This window comes from Lepus europaeus, chromosome 22, assembly GCF_033115175.1.
Source record: "Lepus europaeus isolate LE1 chromosome 22, mLepTim1.pri, whole genome shotgun sequence".
NCBI lineage: Eukaryota > Metazoa > Chordata > Mammalia > Lagomorpha > Leporidae > Lepus > Lepus europaeus.
In genome coordinates, this window is record NC_084848.1 from 1,606,819 (window position 1) to 1,631,235 (window position 24,417).

General features: G+C 49.3%; 1 protein-coding gene across 1 annotated transcript in view; it reads right to left on the reverse strand.

Annotated features, from left to right (window-relative positions):
• The window catches only part of MARK3 (microtubule affinity regulating kinase 3), a 99,457-nt gene extending 77,885 nt beyond the window's left edge, over window positions 1-21,572 (reverse strand). Inside the window, 1 exon segment of the mRNA XM_062181087.1 lies at window positions 21,403-21,572. Within this exon segment, the coding sequence (XP_062037071.1) occupies window positions 21,403-21,453 (51 nt within the window). The 5' untranslated portion in view covers window positions 21,454-21,572.
• Between the last annotated feature and the right edge of the window lie 2,845 nt (window positions 21,573-24,417).

Sequence of the window (24,417 nt, forward strand, 5' to 3'; positions counted from 1 at the left end):
AGAGAGAAAGGTCTTCCTTTTGCCGTTGGTTCACCCTCCAATGGCCGATGGCAGGAGCCAGGTGCTTCTCCTGGTCTCCCCTGGGGTGCAGGGCCCAAACACTTGGGCCATCCTCCACTGCACTCCCTGGCCACAGCAGAGAGCTGGCCTGGAAGAGGGGCAACTGGGGCAGGATCGGTGCCCCGACCGGGACTAGAACCCGGTGTGCCGGCGCCGCAAGGCGGAGGATTAGCCTGTTGAGCCACGGCGCCGGCCACTAACTTGTTTTATAAATTCATCATTCCATGTATTGAGTTTTCTACAATGAGGTACAAATACTAATTTTTGCACAAATCGCTGCCTTCCATAGCAGGTAAAACAGAAATACAAGAAGAATCTTAAGATTCAGAGGCATCTAAAGTTTATACTTGTGCTGACTCGCCAATGTGCCAAACCTACTCCCTTGTGTTGTGCCCTCACGAGGACAGGGTTTTCCTGCCTTGTTCACAACCAGACATCTTAGAATGCAGAACAGTGTCGGACACATGGCAGAGGTAACAAACATTTTTGCTGTATGTTAGCTGAGTTCAAGGCCTTTTCTGATCTATTCTAGTCTTCTTCTCCCATGACATCCACCGTGCTCTAGCTTTTGAGTCTAACTTTTATTTAAGAGTCTTGTTGCCTTAATTTTAATATCCTTTCTTCTCTTCAAACCTAAGAAAAACCTACTAATTCTATTGCTTTTGTATCATTTCTCACTGTCTCCACCCCAAAGCCTTCCACAACTCTCCCTGTGGCTCATCACAAGTTCTGAATTCTTTGGGCTGCTAACATAATTTGCCTGCCTGTCTTTAATACTACTACTTTTACTTTATTATCAATTTGCTGTAGACTATATTATTGGCATTCTTACTTCTGAGTTCAAGGATTACACTGGCCTTGCTGGAGGGTATGTACAGATAACCACATGGCTAAGTTTGAGTAAAACGTCTCACTAGTAAGCTGCAAGTCAAAGTGAATGTCATTCCTATCCAGAAGCATTTTTTTTTTAAAGATTTATTTATTTTATTTGAAAGTCAGAGTTACACAAAGAGAGGAGAGGCAGAGAGAGAGAGGTCTTCCATCTGATGGTTCACTCCCCAGATGGCCACAGCAGTCGGAGCTGCACCAATCCAAAGCCAGGAGCCAGGAGCTTCCTCCAGGTCTCCCACGTGGGTGCAGGGGCCCAAGGACTTGAGTCATCTTCTACTGCTTTCCCAGGCTACAGCGGAGAGCTGCATTGGAAGAGGAGCAGCCGGGACTCAAACCCGCGCCCATATAGGATGCTGGAGCTTCAGGTCAAGGCATTAACCCACTGCGCCACAGCGTCGGTCCCCAGAAGCATTTCATTGCCAGTGCTTCACCATCTCCAGCCCTATGCTTTTCTGCTCTCCTGCTGCTGCCTTTTTTTTTTTTTTTTTTTTTGACAGGCAGAGTGGACAGTCAGAGAGAGAGAGAGAGAGAGAGAGAAAGGTCTTCCTTTGCCATTGGTTCACCCTTCAATGGCTGCTGCGGCCGGCGCATCTCGCTGATCTGAAGTCAGGAGCCAGGTGCTTCTCCTGGTCTCCCATGGGGTACAGGGCCCAAGGACCTGGGCCATCCTCCACTGCCCTCCCGGGCCACAGCAGAGAGCTGGCCTGGAAGAGGGGCAACTGGGACAGAATCCGGCGTCCCGACCGGGACTAGAACCTGTGGTGCCGGTGCCGCAAGGCGGAGGATTAGCCTAGTGAGCCACGGCGCCGGCCTGCTCTCCTGCTTCTGAGCACTGTCCCAAGACAGCCAGCCATGAGACTAAATCAGCCTAGACCTGAAGATCAGTCTCCAAAGGAGCCAAAAACCCTCAAATAAATGAAGTATCAGCAATTTTTAATTTAATTTTTATTCAGATATTTTTAAAGATTTATTTATTTGATGTCAGAGTTAAAAAGAGAGAGAGATCTTCCATCTGCTGATTTATTTCCTAATTTGCCACATTGGCCAGGGCTGCGCCGATCTGAAACCAGGAGCCAGCAGCCTACTCAGGTCTCCCACGTGGGTGCAGGGGCCCAAGGAGTAGGGCCATCTTCTACTGCATTCCCAGGACATAGCAGAGAGCTGGATGGGAAGTGGAGCAGCCGGGACTTGAACCAGCGCCCATAAAGTGATGCCAGCACTACAGGCAGCAGTTTTACCCACTATGTCACAGCACTGACCCCAACCACTAAAATTTTGGTGTTTATTAGCACAGCACAACCCAGCCTAACCTAATACATACTCATATAAATAAATAATCACAATACAAAGATAAAGATACTTGTATTTCTCCAAAAAAGAGTCAAACATCTGACGTTTGTTAAATTCCAACACGGTTGGGCCGGCACTGTGGCTCACTAGACTAATCCTCAGCCTGCCAGCACCACAGGTTCTAGTCCCGGTTGGGGTGTCAGATTCTGTCCCAGTTGCTCCTCTTCCAGTCCAGCTCTCTGCTGTGGCCCGGGATGGCAGTGGAGGATGGACCAAGTGCTTGGGTTCCTGCACCCGCATGGGAGACCAGGAGGAAGTACCCGGCTCCTGGCTTTGGATTGGTGCAGCACCAGCCATAGCGGCCATTAGGGGAGTGCACCAACGGAAGGAAGACCTTTCTCTGTCTAACTCTGTATGGCCAAAAAAAAAAAAAAAAAAAAAAAAAAAAAAAAATCCAACAGGGTTCACTGTATATTTCAACCGCTATTTCCTTATATAATGTCCTTAAATTTTAAAATCTCATGGCTTGAAGCTGGTGTTGTGCTGCAGTGGGTTAAGCCACCACCTGTAACACTGGCATCTCATGTGAGCTCTGGTTTGAGTCCAGGCTGCTCTACTTCCAATCCAGCTCCCTGCTGATGGTCTGGGAAAAGCAGCACAGGATGGTCCATCCAAGTGTTTGGGCCCCTGCACATGCACTGGAGACCTGTAGGAGGCTCCAGAATCCTGGGTTTGGCCTGGCCTTGCCCTGACTGTTGTGGCCATCTGGGGAGTGAACCAGAAGATGGAGGATCTCTCTCCCTCTCTCTCTAAAATTCCGCTTTCAAATAAACAAATAAATCTTCTTCTTTTTTTTTTTAAGACTGACTTATTTGAAAGGCAGAGTTACAGAGAGGGAAGAGAGAAAGAGAGAGGTCTGGCCGGCGCCGCGGCTCACTAGGCTAATCCTCCGCCTTACGGCGCCGGCACACCGGGTTCTAGTCCCGGTCGGGGCACCGATCCTGTCCCGGTTGCCCCTCTTCCAGGCTGGCTCTCTGCTGTGGCCAGGGAGTACAGTGGAGGATGGCCCAAGTGGTTGGGTCCTGCACCCCATGGGGGACCAGGAGAAGCACCTGGCTCCTGCCATCGGATCAGCGTGGTGCGCTGGCCGCAGCGCGCCTACCGCGGCGGCCATTGGAGGGTGAACCAACGGCAAAAGGAAGACCTTTCTCTCTGTCTCTCTCTCACTGTCCACTCTGCCTGTCAAAAAAAAAAAAAGAAAGAAAGAGAGAGGTCTTCTATCCACTGGTTCACTCCCCAAATGGCCGCAATGGTCAGAGCTAGGCCAAGTCGAAGCCAGGAGCTTCATCCAGGTCTCCCACGTGGGTGCAGGGGCCCAAGCATTTGGGCCATCTTCTACTGCTTTCCCAGACACATTAGTAGAGAGCTGGATGGGAAGTGGAGCAACTGAGACTCAAGCTGGCACTCATATAGGATGCCGACACTGGAGACAGCGGCTTAACCCACTACACCATGATGCCGGCCCCAAAAATAAATATTTAAAATAAATTTTATCTCTAAACAGAAGCAAATAAAACTGCCTTTTGCTTCCATTTAGCCTTCACTTTACCCATTCACCACTACTGACCCTAAGAAAAGTTTCCTAGTCTTATACAATTGCACTCAAAGCTGATACAAAATATATTAACATATAATTGTGAATCTTATACCATTAAACTAACTACCTCACTCATACTGTTTTCTTCCCAGAGAACCAATAAACAACATGCACACTTTCACACAGAAAAGTGTTACAAAATTCCTTGGTAGTCAAATTTTGTGGTAGCACTGAACATGTAACAGATACTGAAAAGCTATTTTTTAAGATAGTATTTATTTGAAAAGCAGAATGACAGACACAGAGGGGAACATAAAGAGAAAAAGATCTTGTACCTGCTGGTTCATTGCTCAAATGGCCAGGCCAAAGCCAGGAGTCTAGAATCCTATCTGGGTCATGACAGAGGCCCAAATACTTGGGCCACCCTCAGCTGCTTTCCCAGGTGCATTAGCAGGAAGCATGATCAGAAGTGGAACAGCTGGTACTCCAACCAGTGCTCTGATACGGGATGCTGGTGCCACAGGTGGTGGCTTAACCTTCTACACAATGGAAACCTTTTGGATGTAATTTGTAAATTAAAGGAGTTCTGATTTTATTTTTCTGTGGAATTGGGCTGACACCACTTCATCCACCACACTGCCACTGAAAATAATGCAGAATCTAGCCAAAGTCAAGATTTCCACCCTTTTTCATTACCAAGAGAAGCTTAACGTGTATTTCTGATTATAGCCAGCTAAATAATTTTTTCCCAGACATAGCCAAGTTCAGGGTAGCGATCTGAGTTAGTGCTGGCCAGTTCTTATTAGTGAAAGTCTACTGCTTCATTTAGCATAAAAGGGGACAGACAAGCTAACACAGCCCCTTCTTATCTTGAATGCAACCACGTAGGGGGAGCTGCCTGTTACTCTGTAGCTACAGGAGTTCCAAACATGAGAAAAATGACAAAAATATTTTGCAAGAACCAGTAACTCCAATCTTATTGAACTGCTGAATGAAAGCTAGAAGTTGCCTACCTATGGATTCCTTTGAGAAAAACAAATGCCTGTATGTTGTTATCTTCAGCCTAAGTATTTACTGATACAAGGAGACTTCATGGAAAATATATACTCTGAAAAAACTATGCAAGGATTTCAAAATTCCTTTGTACCAAAATAAATTTACCTTCTCATTCCATTTTTTCCACAAACTTTTTAAAGTACCCTCCATCAGGAACCATATCAAGTAAATATAAAAAGCAATTTTTTAAAAAATGGAGAATGCACTCCATTTTTATTTATAAACTAGTTTGTTAAAAATCTATCTACAGGCCAGCGCCGCGGCTCAATAGGCTAATCCTCCGCCTTGTGGCGCCGGCACACCAGGTTCTAGTCCCGGTCAGGGCACCGGATTCTGTCCCGGTTGCCCCTCTTCCAGGCCAGCTCTCTGCTGTGGCCTGGGAGTGCAGTGGAGGATGGCCCAAGTGCTTGGGCCCTGCATCCCGTGGGAGACCAGGAGAAGCACCTGGCTCCTGGTTTCGGATCAGCGAGATGCGCCGGCCGCAGCAGCCATTGGAGGGTGAACCAATGGCAAAGGAAGACCTTTCTCTCTGTCTGTCTCTGACTGTCCACTCTGCCTGTCAAAAAAAAAAAAAAAAAAATCTATCTACAAATAAACACCAATTATAAACCACTGTATAATCAGAAGATACAAATTAAAATAGTCCACAGATTGGGGCTGGCATTGTGGTATACCATGTAAAGCTGCTGCCTGTGATGCTAGCACCCCACATGGGCACCAGTTCAAGTCCCAGCTGCTCCACTTCTGATCAAGCTCTCTGCTAACATGCCTGGGAAAGTAGCAGAAGATGCCTCAAGTGCTTAGGCCCCTGCCACCCATGTGGAAGACCAGGAAGAAGCCCCTGGCTCCTGGCTTTGTATTGGCCCAGCTCCAGCTGCTGTGGCCATTTGAGGAGTGAACCAGCGGATGGAAGACCTTTCTCTCTGTCACTCCCTCTGTCTGTAACTCTACCTCTCAAATAAATAAGAAAATATATTTTTTTAAAAAACTCCATATAACCTAAACTTTTTCAAAAATTTAACAAAATAAACATGATTCTAGAATTGTTCTGCCTTGTACCTATGTGGCAGAGATCCAAGGTGGAATTTGAGAGGTCTACTTAAGTGTCTCCTACATGAGAAGAAATCAAGTTTACAAGTTTAAGATAATTTACACCACGTTTCAGTTTTTCCCAACCACGATTGGTGCCTTTTACAAAACATGACATGTGCCCACATATCCTTTCTAGCCCTTAAAATAACAAGCCACCTCCTTAACACATGAGCAGCTTTGTCAAATGTAAAAACCTACAAAGCCCAATTGTGACAGTAAATGGCCTTCCTCCAAGACAAATTTCACTTCTGAAAGTAGCTAGGCAACTATTCATTCACAGCATGAGAAAGGATTTCATAAGATTAAACAATTTATGATTTTAAAAGCTCATAGCAAACTAGGATTAGAATGGAACCTCCTTGACTTGGTTAAAAAAAAAATCATAGACCAGAGATTAAGCTGCAGCTTACAATGCTGACATCCCAACTTGCAGCACTGGGGAGGGAATCAGAGGATGGTTCAGATACCTCTCTCTCTCTCTCTCTCTCTCTCTCTCTCTCTCTCCTTTTCTATATATCACTCTGCCTGTCAAATAAATAAACCTTTAAAAAAATAATCATAGGCCAGGCCAGCGCTGTGGCTCAACAGGCTAATCCTCCGCCTTGCGGCGCCGGCACACCAGGTTCTAGTCCCGGTCGGGGCACCGATCCTGTCCCGGTTGCCCCTCTTCCAGGCCAGCTCTCTGCTGTGGCCAGGGAGTGCAGTGGAGGATGGCCCAAGTGTCTGGGCTCTGCACCCCATGGGAGACCAGGAGAAGCACCTGGCTCCTGCCATCGGAACAGCGCGGTGCGCTGGCCGCAGCGCGCTACCGCGGCGGCCATTGGAGGGTGAACCAACGGCAAAGGAAGACCTTTCTCTCTCTCTCTCTCTCTCTCACTGTCCACTCTGCCTGTCAAAAAAAAAAAAAAAAAAAAATCATAGGCCAAAAAAAATCTGGCTTTTTGGTGCAGTGGATTAAGCCATCACTTGTGACCCTGGCAACTCATACTGAAGTGACAATTCAAGTACAGGTTGTGGCCGGCGCCGCGGCTCACTAGGCTAATCCTCCGCCTTGAGGCGCCGGCACACCGGGTTCTAGTCCCGGTCGGGGCACCGATCCTGTCCCGGTTGCCCCTCTTCCAGGCCAGCTCTCTGCTGTGGCCAGGGAGTGCAGTGGAGGATGGCCCAAGTCCTTGGGCCCTGCACCCCATGGAAGACCAGGAGAAGCACCTGGCTCCTGCCATCGGATCAGTGCGGTGCGCCGGCCGCAGCGCGCTACCGCGGCGGCCATTGGAGGGTGAACCAACGGCAAAGGAAGACCTTTCTCTCTGTCTCTCTCTCACTGTCCACTCTGCCTGTCAAAAAATAAATAAATAAATAAAAAATAAAAAAAGAAAAGAAAAAAGAAAAAAAAAAAAGAAAGTACAGGTTGTTCCATTTCCTATGCAGCTTCCCTCACCTGTGAAGGCAGCAGAAGTTCAAGTACTTAAACCCTGGTTACCCATGTGAGAGACTAAGATGGAGTTCCTGACTCCTAGCTTTGGCCTAGCCCAGTCACAGCCACTGCAGCCATTTCAGGAGTAAAACAATGTATGAAAAAACTCATGGGCGCTGGTTCAAGTCCTGGCTTCTCCTCTTCCGATCCAGCTCTCTGCTATGGCCTGAGAAAGCAGTGGAAGATGCCCCAAGTCCTTGGGCCACTGCACCCATGTGGGAGACCTGGAAGAGGCTTCTGGCTTCTGGCTTCGCATGGGCTCAATTCTGGCCATTTGGGCAGTAAACAAGCAAATGGAAGACTCCCCCCACCCCCACCTCTACCTCTGTAACTCTGCCTTTCAAATAAATAAATCTTAAAAAAAAAAAAAAGGCCAGTGCAGTGGCTCAATAGGCTAATCCTTTGCCTTGTGGCGCCGGCACACCGGGTTCTAGTCCCGGTCGGGGCGCCGGATTCTGTCCCAGTTGCTCCTCTTCCAGGCCAGCTCTCTGCTGTGGCCCCGGAGTGCAGTGGAGGATGGCCCAAGTGCTTGGGCCCTGCACCCGCATGGGAGAACAGGAGGAAACACCTGGCTCCTGGGGATCAGCACAGTGCGCCGGCGCAGCAACCATTGCGGGGTGAACCAACGGAAAAGGAAGACCTTTCTCACTGTCTCTCTCACTGTCCACTCTGCCTGTCAAAAAAAAAAAAAAAAAAAAAAGAACAGATCCAGGGATAGACACTGCTGCATAGCGGGTTAAGGGGCCACCTACAATGCCTGCATCCCAGATGGGTACCAGTTTGAGCACTAGCTACTCCACTTCTGATTCAGCTCCCTGCTAATGTGCCTGGGAAAGCAGAGGAGGACGGCCAAAGTATTTAGGCCCCTGCACCCATGTGGGAGACCTGGAATAAGCTCTTGGCTCCTGGCTTCCAGGCCTAGCTATTGTGGCCATCAGGAAAGTGAGCCAGATGGGGATCTCTCTCATTGTCTCTCCCTCTCTCTTTGTAACTTTGCCTTTCAAATAAATAAAAATAAATCTTTAAATTTAAAAAATAAAAACAGATCCAATCAAAGAGAATACAAATCTAAGGCATAGAGATAAGGGAACATAAGAGACAATCAAAGGAATCTTATTTAAAAAACAAAAGAGGGGAACAATTTTTAGCAAGCAGTCAAGATGCCACTTGGGCCACCCACATCTCATGTCAGAGTGCATGAGTTCAAGATCAGGTTCTGGGCCACGGCTCACTAGGCTAATCCTCCACCTGCGGCACTGGCACCCCAGGTTCTAGTCTCAGTTGGGGCACTGGATTCTGTCCTGGTTGCTCCTCTTCCAGTCCAGCTCTCTGCTGTGGCCCGGGAAAGCAGTGGAGGATAGCCCAGGTCCCTGCACCCACATGGGAGACCAGGAGAAGCTCCTGGCTTCAGATCAGCGCAGCGCTGGCCATAGCAGCCATTTGGAGGATGAACCAACAGAAAAAGGAAGACCTTTCTGTCTCTCACTGTCCACTCTGTCAAAAAAAAAATCAGGTTCTGCTCTCCATTATAGTTACTCTGGTTTACTTCCTAACTAGCTGCAACAGCCAGGGCTGCCAACAGCCCCCAGGTGCTGGCTAGCCGCAGCGGCCGGCCACGGGGGGAGCACACACACCTGCGGGCCCAGTCCAGCCCTGGCTGTTGCAGCTAGTTAGGAAGTAAACCAGAGGATAAAAGATCTTTTTCTCTGTCTCTGTTATTCTGCCTTTGAAATAAATAAATAAATCTTTAAAAAAAGAATGAAAGCAGTCTGAGGTTTTTGTTTAAAAAAAAAAAAAACCAAAAAACAAAAAACTGTGGGGCCAGCGCTGTGGCGCGGTAGGTTAATGCCCTGGCCTGAAGCATCAGCATCCCATAGGGGCGCTGGTTCGAGATCCGGCTACTCCACTTCGGATCCAGCTCTCTGCAGTAGCCTGGGAAGGCCGTGGAGGATGGCCCAAGTCCTTGGGCCCCTGCACCCACGTGGGAGACCTGGAGTAGGCTCGTGGCTCCTGGCTCCAGATCAGCACAGCTCCAATCGTTGTGGCCAATTGGGGAGTGAGCCAGCGGATGGAGGACATCTCTCTCTCTCTCTCTCTCTCTGCCTCTCCTCTCTCTCTGTGTAATTCTGACTTTCAAATAAATAAATAAATCTTTAAAAAAAAAAAAAAAAAGCTGTGTGGGTGTGGAGAGGTAACCTCACTGGAACGCACTACAGAGGCTGAGGACCCAGGACGGCAGTGAGCAGGTCCACACACAGTTCTGAGTTAATGATGTCTGTCCGTCACTGCTCTAGGTGCTTTACTCTCTGTCTCATTCAATCACTCAGTTATCTGACCAATATTTATTTATCAGTCACCCACAGGTATTCAGAATATCAACAAATAGTCCTGCTTTTATGATGCTTTTAGTAACCTGGGGAAACTGACAAAACATAGTGAATACAAGAAATATGCAAATTATATGGTATGCTAGCAGGTAATAAATGCAATGGGAAAAAGAAAAAATTAGGGGGTGAGCACTGTGGTATAGGTTAGAAAATGCTCTTGGTTTCAGCCTGGCCCCACACCAGCTGTTGTAACCATCTGTGGAGTGAACCAGTGGATGGAAGATTTCTGATTTTTCTCTGTCTCTGTGTGTTAACTCTGATTGTCAAATAAATACATAAATGTTTAAAAGTAACAATCCTGGCCGGCGCCGCGGCTCAATAAGCTAATCCTCTGCCTGTGGCACTGGCACACCAGGTTCTAGTCCCAGTAGGGGCGCCAGATTCTGTCCCTCTTCCAGTCCAGCTCTCTGCTGTGGCCCGGGAGTACAGTGGAGGATGGCCCAAGTGCTTGGGCCCTGCACCCCATGGGAGACCACGAGAAGCACCTGGCTCCTGGCTTCAGATCAGCGCGGTGCGCCAGCCACGGTGGCCATTGGAGGGTGAACCAACGGCAAAAAGGAAGACCTTTCTCTCTGTCTCTCTCTCTCACTGTTCACTCTGCCTGTCAAAAAAAAAAAGTAACAATCCCAGGGTTGGCTCTGTGGCATGATGGGAGTTCCCATATGGGTGCCAGTTTGGGGTCCCGACTGCTCCACTTCAGATCCAGCTCCCTGCTGATGTGCCTGGAAAAGCAGTGAGAGGATAACTCAAAATCTTGGGCCCCTGCATCCACATGGGAGACCCAGAGGAAGCTCCTGGCTCTTGGCTTCAGAATGGCCCAGCTCCAGTCATTGCAACCATTTGAGGAGTAAACCAGCAGATTCAAAGTTTCTCTCTCTCTCTCCAACTCTGCCTTTCAAGAAAAAAAAAAAGTAACAATCCCAAAAGATGATCCTGGGTAAATTTAAAATGTTAACAAAAAAGAAGACTATCCTTCCAGCAGTAGTATGAGGTCAGGCCATTACTACCACCAACCCTATTTTATAGACGAGGTAACTGGGACACAAACAAGTTAAATAACATGCTGAAGGCCATGATAAAATGCTAGGTTAAATTATTAAGACAAAAATCACTATTGTTGTGGTTTAAAAATATGACCCCCAAAGTCTTTGACCTCCCAGTAACATCCACACTCCCTCCACTTGAACCTAACCGGGCTTATATCTGCTTTAGTCAAAGCACAATGGTAGAAGTAGCCAACCTTGGAGACAAGCAACTTCTGCCTTGTTCCCTGCAACACTGAGTCACCATGGAAGAAATGTATCTCACCAAGGCCTCCTGTGCAGCTGCTCTGGTAAAGGGTCCCAACTGAGCCCAGGGCAGGCTCCTGCCTGTGGCTTGTCCTACCCCAACGACTGCCCACATCTGGAGAGTGAACTGGTGGATGGAAGATCTCTCTCTCTGTCAGTCTGCCTTTCAAGTAAATGAAAATAAACAAAGATACCCCTCAATTGAGGTTCAAATACAGTCAAGCAAACATAAGAAAATGCTTGTTGTTTTACACTACTAAATTGTGGCATAGTTTGTTCCATAGCAAAAGTAAATGATAAGCAATAAATAAATATTTAGAACCTGGACTAAGTTAAAAGAAACAGAAATTAGAATGCATTACCATATATGAAAAGTTCTTCATCACTGAGTATCTTAAATGTCTAGATGGCAACCTTCTTTTGATGACTTAAGAGGAAAAAAAATAAGCTCCTTAATCCGTTCTACTAGTAAAGCTAATTAAATGTATATGAGTACCACAGGCAGGCTAAGGATAGGCTAAGAACTAGATAAGGCAAAGAGGATAAGAAAAGAGTGAAAGGTAGAACATGAAAAGAATGCATGAAAAACAGCCTTGAATACCTTCAAAAATAAAACATACTTGCCCAGTTTAAATTATCCTTCTGGGTAAGTCTAAGAACAGAGGGCAAATTGAGAAGTTAAGTTGTTCTATGTCTACTACTCTCCAGCAATCTCATTCTAGAATATGCTATTTTAGTCAGTGCAGTCACAAAGGTACTGACAGCATAAAGAATGTGGTTATACAAACTCTGGAATCAAAATCTTAGGTTTCAACTTACACAAATTTCATATTAAATTCTACTAGTATAGAAATTCAATCAAACTGTCCGTAACACAAACCTCACAAAAGCAACTGCCCAACTATTAACAAGAAATACAGACAAAATACTTCCTGCTTTGATTCCAACTTTGAACTCAAGATCCCACGTAACTCACAGAAACAATGCCTTATCTAGCCCACATAAGATTACATAAGACTAAGGAACCAGAGCCATGGCATAGCAGGTAAAGCTGTGCCAGCAGTGTCAGCATTCCATATGGACACCAGTTCAGTCCTGGCTGCTCCACGTCAACCCAGTTCTCTGCTATGGCCTGGGAAAGCAGTGGAAGATGGCCCAAGTCCTTGGATCCCCGAACCCAGCTGGGACACCTGAAAGAAGCTCCTGGCTCCTGATCAGCACATCTCCAGCCATTGCGGCCATCTGGGGAGTGAACCAGTAGATGGAAACCTACCTCTCTCTCTGCCTCTGCCTCTCAAATAAAGACTAACCACACCTGAGCACAGCATAGTGTTAAAGATGCCACTTGGGGGGGCCAGCACTGTGGCATAGCAGGTAAAGATGCAGCCTGCAGTGCCGGCATCCCATATGGGTGCAAGTTCGAGTCCCAGCTGCTCCACTTCTGATCCAGCTCTCTGCTGTGGCCTGGGAAAGCAGTAGAAGATGGCCCAAGGCCTTGGCCCCTGCACCCACGAGGGAGACCAAGAAGAAGCTCCTGGCTTCAGATCGGCACAGCTCTGGCTGTTGCAGCCATTTGGGGAGTGAACCAGCAGATGGAAGACCTCTCTCTCTCTCTCTCTGCCTCTCCTCTCTCTGTGTAATTCTTTCAAATAAATAAATAAATCTTAAAAAAAAAAAAAAAAGATGCCACTTGAGAAGCCTCCCATGTTGTGGTACCCAGATGGAATCCTGGCTCTCAGCTTCAAATCCAGCTTCCTGCTAATGTATACCCTGGGAGGCAGGTGATGGCTCAAGTAGTGGGCCATTGCCACCCACATGGGAGACATGGATTGAATTCCCAGCTCCTGGCTTTGGCCTGGCTAGTCCTGGTTATTGTGGGCATTTGTGGAGTGAACCAGTGGAAGGGAAGATAATTTCTCTTGATCTTTCTCTCTCTCCCTCTCTCTTTCTCCTCTCTCTGCCTTTCAAATAAATTTTAAAGGTGAGGAAAGAAAAAGTGTAAAGCTTCACAGACAGGACTGGTGTTGTGGCGCAGCAAGGTAAGCCACTGCTCAGAATGTCCTCACCCTAGGTAAGAGTGATGTTCAAGTCCCGGCTGCTGTGATTCAATTCAGCTCCCTGCTAATGCATCTGGGAGGCAACAGATTGCAGCTCAAGGCCTTGAGTCTCTGCATCCCACATGAAGACCTAGTGCAGCTCCTGGCTCTGGCTTCAGCCTGGCCCAGCCCTGCTTGTTGCAGCCATGGGAGGAAGTGAACCAGTGAATGGACCATCTGCAAGTCTGTCTCTGGCCTTCAAATAAGTAAATAAATATTTAAAAAAAAGCGGCCGGTGCCACTGCTCACTTGGCTAATCCTCCGCCTGAGGCACTGGCACACCAGGTTCTAGTCCCGGTCAGGGCGCCGGATTCTGTCCCGGTTGCTCCTCTTCCAGGCCAGCTCTCTGCTGTGGCCCGGGAGGGCAGTGGAGGATGGCCCAAGTGCTTGGGCCCTGCACCCCATGGAAGATCCAGAAAAAACTCCTGCTTCCAGGCTAAAGATCAGCCCAGCCCTGGTAATTGCTGCCATCTGAGGAGTGAACCAGTGGATGGAAGATCTCTCTACGCTCTGTCTCTCCCTCTTCAGCTCTAACTCTTTCAAATAAATAAATCTTTAAAAAAAAAAAAAAAAAGGGTATAGTTCACTTATCAAGGCTTCACTGGACACCAAGGAAGGCAGTGATATTCTTTAGCGTGGTGCCTGGACTTGCAAAATCAACATCATCTGTTAACTTGGTAGAAATGCAAACTTGAGGTGGGACTGGTGTTGTCGTACAGTGAGTAAAGGCCCTGCTTTGGATACCCACACTCTAAATCAGAGTGCCTCGTTCAGTCTTGACTACTCCATGCTTACAATCCAGCTTCCTGCTAATGCACCTGGGAGGCAGTGGGTGATGCCCAAGTAGATAAGTTTTACAGAACTCAGAGTGCTTTTTCTACATTTACAAGAAGTTCTAAAAAGCAGGAAGCAATCTGGTTCTCAGGTATATGCAGTAATTCAAAAAGTTCATTGAAAAATTGCCTGGGAAAAGCAACAGAGATGGCTTAGTGTTCAGGCCCCTGCCACTCTCACAGGAGACCTGGATGAAGCTCCTGGCTCCAGCCTGGCCCAAAGGCCATCTTGGGAGTGAAGAAAGATGGAAGATCGATTTCTCTCTACTCTGAATTTCAAATAAATAAATATTTTTAAAATTTTAACTAGAAAATGTTTATGGGCCAGCAACTGTGGTACAGCAGCTTAGGTTGTACCCATATGGGTGCCGGTTCGAGTCCCAGCTGCTCCACTTCCGATCCAGCTCTCTGCTATGGCCTGGGAAAGCAGTAGAAGATGGCTCGACCGGCACCACGGCTCAATAGGCTAATTCTCAGCCTTGCGGCGCCGGCACACCAGGTTCTAGCCCGGTCGGGGCACCGGATTCTGTCCTAGTTGCCCCTCTTCCAGGCCAGCTCTCTGCTGTGGCCCGGGAGTGCAGTGGAGGATGGCCCAAGTTCTTGGGCCCTGCACCCGCATGGGAACCCAGAAGCACCTGGCTCCTGGATTCGGTGCGCAGGCCACAGCGCACCGGCCGTGGCGGCCATTGGAGGAAGACCTTTCTCTGTGTCTCTCTCTCTCACTGTCCACTCTGCCTGTCAAAAAAAAAAAAAAAAAAGAAGAAGAAGATGCCTCAAGTCCTTGGACCCCTGCACCCCTGTGGGAGGCTCAGAAGAAGCTCCGGACACTGTGGCCAATTGGGGAGTGAATCAGTGGATGAAAGACCTTTCTCTCTCTCTCTCTCTGCCTCTCCTTCTCCCTATGTAATTTTTTCAAATAAATAAATAAATCTTTTTTTAAAAATGCTTATTTTGTGCAAAACAATTGACATCCACACATACAGGCACACTCTTTCTATAAAATGTATTTTACAATAACTTTTTGAAGATCTCTCTTATATCCTCCAGAGCACCTAAAACAGTGTCATATTCATAACAGGCACTCAAATTTGCTTAACAGGTGAATTCAGTCTCACCAAAACAAACAGTTGGCTACAATACCATCAGTTTATCTGTTTCACAAAGTTAGGAAAACTTGATGATTATTTAGATTAACTACTCAGTACATGATACACACACTCTAGGGGCTGTTAAATAACTCAGTCCTAGAGCCTTTAGTACTCTGGCAAATAACCCCGGCTTATAAACTTGTATGCTTTAGAAGTAAAAATGTATTTCTTTTTTTTGACAGGCAAAGTGGACAGTGAGAGAGAGAAACAGAGAGAAAGGTCTTCCTTTTTTTCCGTTGGTTCACCCTCTAATGGCTGCCGCGGCCGGCGCACCACACTGATCCGAAGCCAGGAGCCAGGTGCTTCTCCTGGTCTCCCATGTGGGTACAGGGCACAAGGACTTGGGCCATCCTCCACTGCACTCCCGGGCCACAGCAGAGAGCTGGCCTGGAAGAGGGGCAACCGGGACAGAATCCGGTGCCCCGACCGGGACTAGAACCTGGTGTGCCAGTGCCTCAGGCAGAGGATTAACCTATTGAGCCGTGGTCCCGGCCAAAAATGTATTTCTGTAAGTAGGTACTCAACCTAGCAGTTAAGACACTAGCATCCCATATCAGACTATCCGAGTTCAATTCCCACCATAAGCTCCTACCTCCAGCTTCCCACCAGTGGGTACTGATGACTCAAGTCAGAGAATTGGATTGGGTTCCTGGTTTCCAGCTCTGGCCTGGCCCAGGCCCAGCCATTGTGGGAATTTGGGGAGTTAGGCCCCAGGAGTTCTCTCTTTCTCACAGATATTTTTTTTCAATGTTTCTAATTTTGCCAGAATAGAAACAGGATTTGTTTGTGGCTCTATTCAAGTCAACTATAGAACATATTAAAAAAAAGCTTCTTGTTGTTCTATAAAAGAATTTTATTTTAGGGGCCAATGTCATGGCACAGGACTTTCCAGGCTCCTGACTTCAGGCTGGACCAGCCCCTGCTGTTGCAGCCATTTGGGGAGTGAACCAGCAAATCAAAGACCTCTCTCTCTCTCCCTCCCTCCCTCCTTCCTTCCCTTCCCAACTCTGCCTTTCAAATAAATTCTTTTAAAAAACATGCTATTTTATGCATTAGTCACCTGTATGTGTAGATTTCAGTTGGAATCTAATCTGAACAGGTTAAAATTTAGACAACCGAGGAAATTTGGACACTGTGTATCTGATATAAAGAAAACATGATAGGAGCCGGCTCTGTGGCATAGTGGGCTGAGCCTCCGCCTGTGGCGCCAGAATTCCATATGGGCGCCAGTTAGTGTCCCGGCTGTTACTCTTCCGATCCAGCTCTCTGCTATGGCCTGAAAAAGCAGTGGAAGGTGCCCCAAGTGTTTGGGCCCCTGCAAGCACGTGGGACACCCAGAAGCAGCTCCTGGCTTTGGATAGACTCAGCTCTGGCTGTTGAGGCCAACTGGGGAGTGAACCAGAGGGTGGAAAACTTTTCTCTCTCTGCCTCTGCCTCTCTCTGTAACTCTACCTCTCAAATAAATCTTCAAAAAACAGGAAAGAAAAATGTGATAAAGGTATTAATTACATGTTCTTTAAAAGGAGGTTCATTTCTTCTCGAAGCTTTTGAGATGAAATGATATGAGGCACTGAATCTGATTCTTGAGGGAATAAATAAGACTGACCAATGAGATACTGAGAATGGGGGCTCCCTGCACACTGACATTTGGGAATAGACAGTTCTCAGTTACGGGGGAAGCTGTCTTATGTATTGCAAAACATGAGCAGCATGACTAGCGACCAGTAACTCCCACTTCCTCTAGTTGTGACAACTAAAAATGTTTCTAGACATTGTCAAATGTCCCTGGAGGACAAAATCATCAATAAATTCCATTCTACCTATTTGAAATTTTCCATAACAAGCCTTTTCAAAACTGTTTATTTTAAATATTTATTTGAAAGGGAAAACAGAGAGTGAGAGACAGAGAGACAGAGAGCTTCATCTGCAGGTTCACTCCCCAATACTTGCAACAGCCAGGGCTAGGACTGGCTGAAGCCTAGAACTCCATCCAGGTCTCTCAAATGGGTGGCAGGGATGGCTGGCGCCGCGGCTCATTAGGCTAATCCCCCGCCTGCAGTGCCAGCACCCCTGGTTCCAGTCCTGGTTGGGGCGCCGGATTCTGTCCCAGTTGCTCCTCTTCCAGTCCAGCTCTCTGCTGTGGCCCAGGAATGCAGTGGAGGATGGCCCAGGACCTTGGGCCCTGCACCCCATGGAAGACCAGGAGGAAGCACCTGGCTCCTGGCTTCGGATTGGCACAGCGTGCCTGGCCGCAATGTGCCAGCTGTAGTGACCACTTATGGGGTGAACCAACGGAAATAGGAAGACCTTTCTCTCCGTCTCTAACTCTGCCTGTAAAAAAAAAAAAAAAAAAAAATGGTGGCAGGGATTCAAGTACTTGGACCATGACCTGCTGCTTCCCAAGATGCACATTAGCAGGGAGATGGATCAGAAGCAGAGCAGCCAGCGATGTGATAAAAATGAACTCTTATGGGCGGTGCTGTGGCAGGCGGAGGATTAGCCAAGTGAGCCGCGGCACCGGCACCCCGGGTTCTAGTCCTAGTTGGGGCACCGGGTTCTGTCCCAGTTGCTCCTCTTCCAGTCCAGCTCTCTGCTGTGGCACAGGAAGGCAGTGGAGGATGGCCCAAGTGCTTGGGCCCTGTACCCACATGGGAGACCAGGAAGAAGCACCTGACTCCTGGCTTCAGATCGGAGCAGTGCACCAGCCACAGCAGCCATTCGGGGTGAACCAATGGAAAAAAGACAACCTTTCTCTCTGTCTCTAACTTTGCCTATCAAAAAAAAAAAAAAAAAAAGAAAAAGAAAAAAAAAATGAACTCTTATACACCTATCCACTAACAGTGAATCTTAACATTTGAAAAATCAAGTGAAAAATAGTGTACAAGCTACCTTTTACTATTCTTAACCTAATAAGCAACATTCTTGTCATAATTACATACATTAAAAATTTAAACACAATTCCTAAAATAAGCAAAATCTAAGGTCTTTTGACACAACAGAAGAACAAAGCTGTTTTAGTAATCATAGCCAAAATGTCCCTCAACTGGTGAATGGATACTAAAGTTGGGTACATCTAAACAATGAAATACTACTTAGCAATAAAAGGGAATGAATTATATACACAAGAAAACACAAATAAATCCAAAAAGTATTAAGTGCATGAAATCAGACACAAAAGATTGTATTCTCTGAGACTGTTTACAAACATTCTAGAAAAGGGAAAACTATAGGGGCAGAAAAATAGATCAGTAGTTGCTGGAGCTGGGGTAAGGGAGAGAAGATCCACTGTCAAGGGCCACAAGCGACCTTTCTGAAGTTGCAAATGTTCTAGATCTTGATTATGATGGTGGTTACACGAATATACATTTGTCAAACTCATCAAGCTACACACAAGAAGTATAAACCTGACTTCAACAAAAGAGCTTCTCAACACAGAGCTCCCATTCTTGTATACTCAACACTCAAGGGGCAAGAAGTCTAATGCTTAGCAGCATGAGAACAATGAGTAAATAAGATGGCATATGGTCAATCAGAATCCGAGGTATAACACTGACACAAAGGCACCTCCACTGCCAGAACATGCCAACACAGAAGTTAAAAACGGACTCCAGTGCAGCATGTGGCATACCAGTTAAGATGCCCTCATCCCAAACCCTAGTCACTGGGTTCCAATCTCAGCTCCTCTCCTGATTCCAGCTTCCTGCTAATGTGCATCCTGGGAGACAGCAGGTGATGGCTCAAGGGCTTGGGTCCTTAACACCTATGTGGGAGACTTGGACTGAGTTCCTAGCTACTGCCTTCAGCCTGGCCCAGGTAGCCCTGATGGGAAATCTGCCTGTCTCCCTGCCTTAAATATGCATTAGTGAATAAATTCTAAGAAGTATTAAGATAAAACACATGACAGTACAGTGGATTAATGAATGATGAGCTATAAACTTTTGATTTCAACAATGCTAAAAATTCTATTTTAAATACATTACACGAGAATAAAGAAAAGGCCGGGGACTGGCACTGTGGCACAGCTAGTGAAGCCGCCATCTGCAGCGCAGCGATCCCATATGGGTGCTGGTTCTAGTCCCGGCCACTCCCCTTTGGATCTAACTCCCCATTAATGTGCCTGGGAGAGCAGCAGAAGACGGTCCAAGTACTTGGACCCCTGCCACCCACCAGATCCTAGCCCTTGGCTTTGGCCTGGCCCAGGCCTGGCCACTGGGGCCATTTGGGGAGTGAACCAGTGGAGGAAAGATCTCTCTTTCTCTGCTCTCCCTCTGTCTGTACATCTGACTTTCAAATAAAGAAGGAAAGTCCTCCACATCCCCAGAAGTTAGTAATGGCCGGCACCGTGGCTTAACACGCTAATCCTCCGCCTTGCGGCGCCGGCACACCGGGTTCTAGTCCCGGTTGGGGCTCCGGATTCTATCCCGGTTGCCCCTCTTCCAGGCCAGCTCTCTGCTATGGCCCGGGAAGGCAGTGGAGGATGGCCCAAGTCCTTGGGCCCTGCACCCGCATGGGAGACCAGGAGAAGCACCTGGCTCCTGACTTCGGATCAGCGAGATGCGCCGGCCGCAGCGGCCATTGGAGGGTGAACCAACGGCAAAAAGGAAGACCTTTCTCTCTGTCTCTCTCTCTCTCACTATCCACTCTGCCTGTAAAAAAAAAAAAGAAAAAAAGAAGTTAGTAATTAATTTTCTTTTTAAAGATTATTTATTTATTTGAGAGGCAGAGTTACAGACAGAGGGAGAGTGAGAAAGGTCCTCTATCCATTTGTTCTCTCCCCAAATGGCCACAATGACCGGAGCTGGGCAGAAGCCAGGAGCCTCCCCTAGATCGCCCACATAGATGCAGGCACCCAAGCACTTGGGTCATCTTCCACAGCTTTCCCAGGCCATTAGCAGAGAGCTGAACTGGAAGAGGAGCAGCTGGAACACAAACCAGTGCCCACATGGGATTCAGGCACCGCAAGGAGAAGGTTTAATCTACTACACCACGGCATCAGCCCCAGCAGTTAGTAATTTCTAACACACAAAAAAAAATTACAAAATAGTTCAACAAATTACTCAAATAACAACTGAAGAACGAGCCAAGTCATTCACCAACATCACAAATATTCACCACCTAAATCACTCATTCATGAGTAAAAATGGCCTATTTCTTCCCTACTGAAATATGTATTAAAAGAAGACCTATTTGAAAGCCTTCATTATCACAAATCTGCTCTATTTTGGCTGCAGTTTACAAAGTGTGAAGCTCAAGGTAAGGTTTTGCTCCTGAGTGAAGATCAATAATCAAAGCTGATCGACTCATTTTCCTTGCTCCTTCCTTTTGGGAAGTGGTCAAGTCCGGGTCTGAAACGGTTTTCTTCAAGAGGACTAGAAGAAAATGAGCCACTGACTCACCGAGTCTCAGACTTCCTATTACTCACTTTCTAGCCCATCTCAGGTGGAGGAACGTCTGCCACTCTCCTACGTAGGTAACGCTGGGCACAGGGATGCTCTAGACGGCGGCTTACGTAAACAGGTGACAATACCAGCCAGCCAGCCAGCCAGCCATCGGCATCTTGAAGATTAACGTGAAGGCACTTGGTATGTCTGGGCCACAACGTCTCGGGACGTCACCGAAAGGATGGAAACAAGCAGAGCAAGAGAAGTTCTCCAGAGCTGGCACTACCTGCTAACACGCACCCTGAAAGGCCCCGAAGCTTCTTTACCAGTTACTGGCTCTCGGGGTTGCGGGGGACTAAGGAGCAGAGGCAGACACGCAGGGCGCCCGGTCCCGCAGCGGGATTCCTGCTCCGGGCTGTCAGTGCCCGCAGCGCTGCCCCGGCCTTTTATAAAAGGTGCACAAGAAGCAAAGCCAAGGTTCCTCCAGGAGGTGCTGGGCGCTCGTCCTAGGAGGGCGGAAGGCGGCGTCCCCGGCCGCTGCGGCCTCGCGGGGACGCAGCCCGCCCCGGGCAAAGGCTGCGCTCTCCGCACAACTCTCCGGGGTCCAGGCGGGACCCCGAGTTCCGGCGACTGTCAGCCACTGACGCCCGGCTCCGCCCGCAGCAAGGACGGTGCACGTGACCCGTCGAGCCCCTGAATCAGCACCAGCGGACACAGCCGCCCGCCCAACTGGACCGGGGAGCCCGCCGGGCCGGAGCAGCCCGGGGCCCGTGAGGACACGCCCGCCGCCAGAGGCCCGGCTACTCACGTTTTCAGTGTCCCGTTCATTCACCGTGGGCAACGGAGTCCTAGTGGACATTTTACTGCACTCGGGTTCCGCACAGGGCGCGGGCGAGAACAAAACGGCACAGCCCAGGAAGCCGGCGCGCGGCGCCCCCCCGCCTAGATCCCGGGCCTGGCCCGGGCCGTGCCGCGGCGGCTCCCGGGGCTCATCCTCCCCTGCCCGGGCGGCCGCGCCAAGGAGCCCGGCGGGCGGCGGCCCCGCGCCGCCTGGCCTCCTCCCCCTCCGCTCCCGCCCGCTGCGCCCCGGCTTTCAGCTCCGGGGCCTCCACACAGCGCCGCCGGCAACCCCCGAGGAGGAGGCGGAAGAGGAGGTGGAGAAGGTGGAGCGCAAGACAGGCCGCCGCGGGCTGCGGGCGCCGACCATGGAGGGGGCTGCGGAGGAGGCGCCTGCGCCCGCCTGCTTTCCTCTCTCCCGCTCGCTTTGCGCCTCAGCCTCCGCCCTGCTGGCCGCCGCCGCCGCCGCTCCCGGCACCTCAGAGCCTCACGGACCCAAGATGGCCGCCACTCGGCTTCCTCTGCTGTCTCCGGCTGCCGGAAGTGACGCCGCCCCGCCTCCCGAGGCCGGCCAATCAGAGCGGCGGGAGCGACCCGGTCGGGCTGCTGTTGCTAGGGGCGACTTGGCCCGACAGGTCGGGCGCGAGGTGGGCGGTGCCGGGCGCCGGGGAGGCCGGCCGGGGTCCGCTGGCTCGGGCAGCGCCGGGTTCCCACAGTCCGGCATCCCTGCGCGGCGGCGGTGGCGTTTACGGATTACAGATCTGGCTTTCTTGGATTACAGATCGGGCGCCTGCTGTGTGCAAAAACCGAGCTCGCCTCCCGGGGACCACGCTACGTGGGGTGGGTGGATCCGCAGGGTGCGGGCTGCGGTGGGCGCGCGGCTCCTGCACGACCCGCTGCGACCCAGGCGTCGGGCGTGCACACACCCAACTGCCTGCCTGCCTGCCTGCCTGGCCATCAGGAGGGTCTGACTTGGACCCAGCCAAATGCCACCTGGAAGGGAGAGTGCGGCTAGGGGGGCAGGCAGGGGAGGGGATCGGTCCCCTAGGGACCAGTTCTTAATGCCTCTAGGGGGTCTTTAACCAGGACCAGCTGCAGGTGTGGCTCAGTAGCCCCTTACGGCAGGAACACTGGAAATGCCACCTCCTCTGGGCCTTGGGTACCCCTGCTCCGCCTGGTCGCCAGGCTGGGTCACAGAAACCGTTCTCGAGAGTCTGGGGCGGGGGCGGGGGGGGGGGCATTGCACCAGCTACCTCATTTAAGCCTCAGGGCAGATACACCAAGTTACCCGGGGACAGGTTGGTTACCAAAGGAGCCTCGATTTGAACCCCGTTCCTAAAACTCTGGTAATAACAGATAAGCGAAATGTAGAGTGGGTGTGGATTGCTTGTTCTTCCGTTCTTGGGGGGGAGGGGGGCATCTTGCTAGCATTTTCTGCTCCGTGAAACATATACTTTTTTTTTTAAAGATTTATTTATTTTTTTGAAAGGCAGAGTTACAGAGAGGCAGAGATAGAGAGAGGTTTCTATCTGCTGGTTCACTCCCCAGATGGCTGCAACAGCTGGAGCTGCTGTAATCCAAAGCCAGGAGCCAGGAGCTTCCTTCAGGTCTCCCACACAGGTGCAGGGGCCCAAGGACTTGGACTATCTGCTGCTGCTTTCCCAGGCCATAGCAGGGAAGTGGATCAGCTGGGACTCGAACCAGCACCTATATGGGATGCTGGCACTGCAGGCAGTGGCTTTACCCAGTATGCCACAGTGCCATCCCCAGAACATATATATCTTTAAACACCATAATCACTCCTAAAGAAGCCAGATGCTCCCAGTATACAAAACCTGCGGACCAGGATACTGTCAGGGCTCCCATGTCACCCTTCCAGGACAATGCTAGAGGGGTCCAGGGTATCCCTATATAGAATGTTGTCCCCATTCTTTCTTTGGCAAAGGGGAGATGTGGAATTCCCGAGAATTAAATGTGTGCCTGACACAGTTCAACCAAAATGTGGGTTATATGATAAGATTGGGGTGAGCACAAGTGTTGTTAGCCCAACTTGGGGGTTGAGTCAGAGAAGACTTCCAGGAGAAGGGAACGTTTACACTGAGCCTAAAAGCAGCGGCACAGTTAGCTGGGTAAAGAGGGTGCAAAGGACCGTCCAGGCAGAAGGCCGATCCAGCCAGGGCTGCAGGGGTTGGAGAGGTGAGACTGGAAGAGCAGGGCCTGGACTCAGCACAGCACCTGGCTCTGTGTCTGCTCCCAATGACGGCAGGGAAAACACCCCGAGAAGTGCAGCCTCGGGCCGAGCTGAGAGACAGCGTGGGGTGATTCACAGCATTCCCCGTTGACCAGAGAGGTACGGGCGGGCGGGGTGGGGGGGTGCCACCCAGTTGCTTTTCTCACTGAGAAATGAGTCAGTGAACGCCCAGAGTCAGAAAACGAAGATGACAGCACCCAACTCATGATGTTTGGTCTTGCTGAAGGCTAGAATTAAAGAGGCACCTGGAAGGCTTCGTGGCACTGATGTCAGATGACCTCACGACACCATCAGGGTCTTGATGTGGGAGGCTAGGTGGGTGTGTTACATGCAGAACAGAGAGAGGTGGGGGAGGGAGCAAAGCATTGTTCTGTCCAAAGAATGCTCGGAGACCCTCAGCTGTGTGCATCTGCAGTCAGGAAAACACACACACACACACACAGAGTTGTGTTGTGTGTCTTTGGCAGTTGTCTTTGGAATGTGTTCCTCCATCCCATTGCATGTTCTTTGTTTCCTGTCTTCATAGTCAGACAGTTCCCATCTTCAGCTCCTGGATACAGAAAAATGTACCAAGCTGTGTGCATGCATCGGCAGCACAGTTTTTCCTCAGTACCTGTAGGGGACCAGTTCCTTACCCGAATTCTTAGCTGCTCAAGTCCCTCAAAGAAGACAGTGTGAAGTTGGCAAACAACTCACACACATCCTCCAGTGTACTTGAAATCATCACCCGGTTAC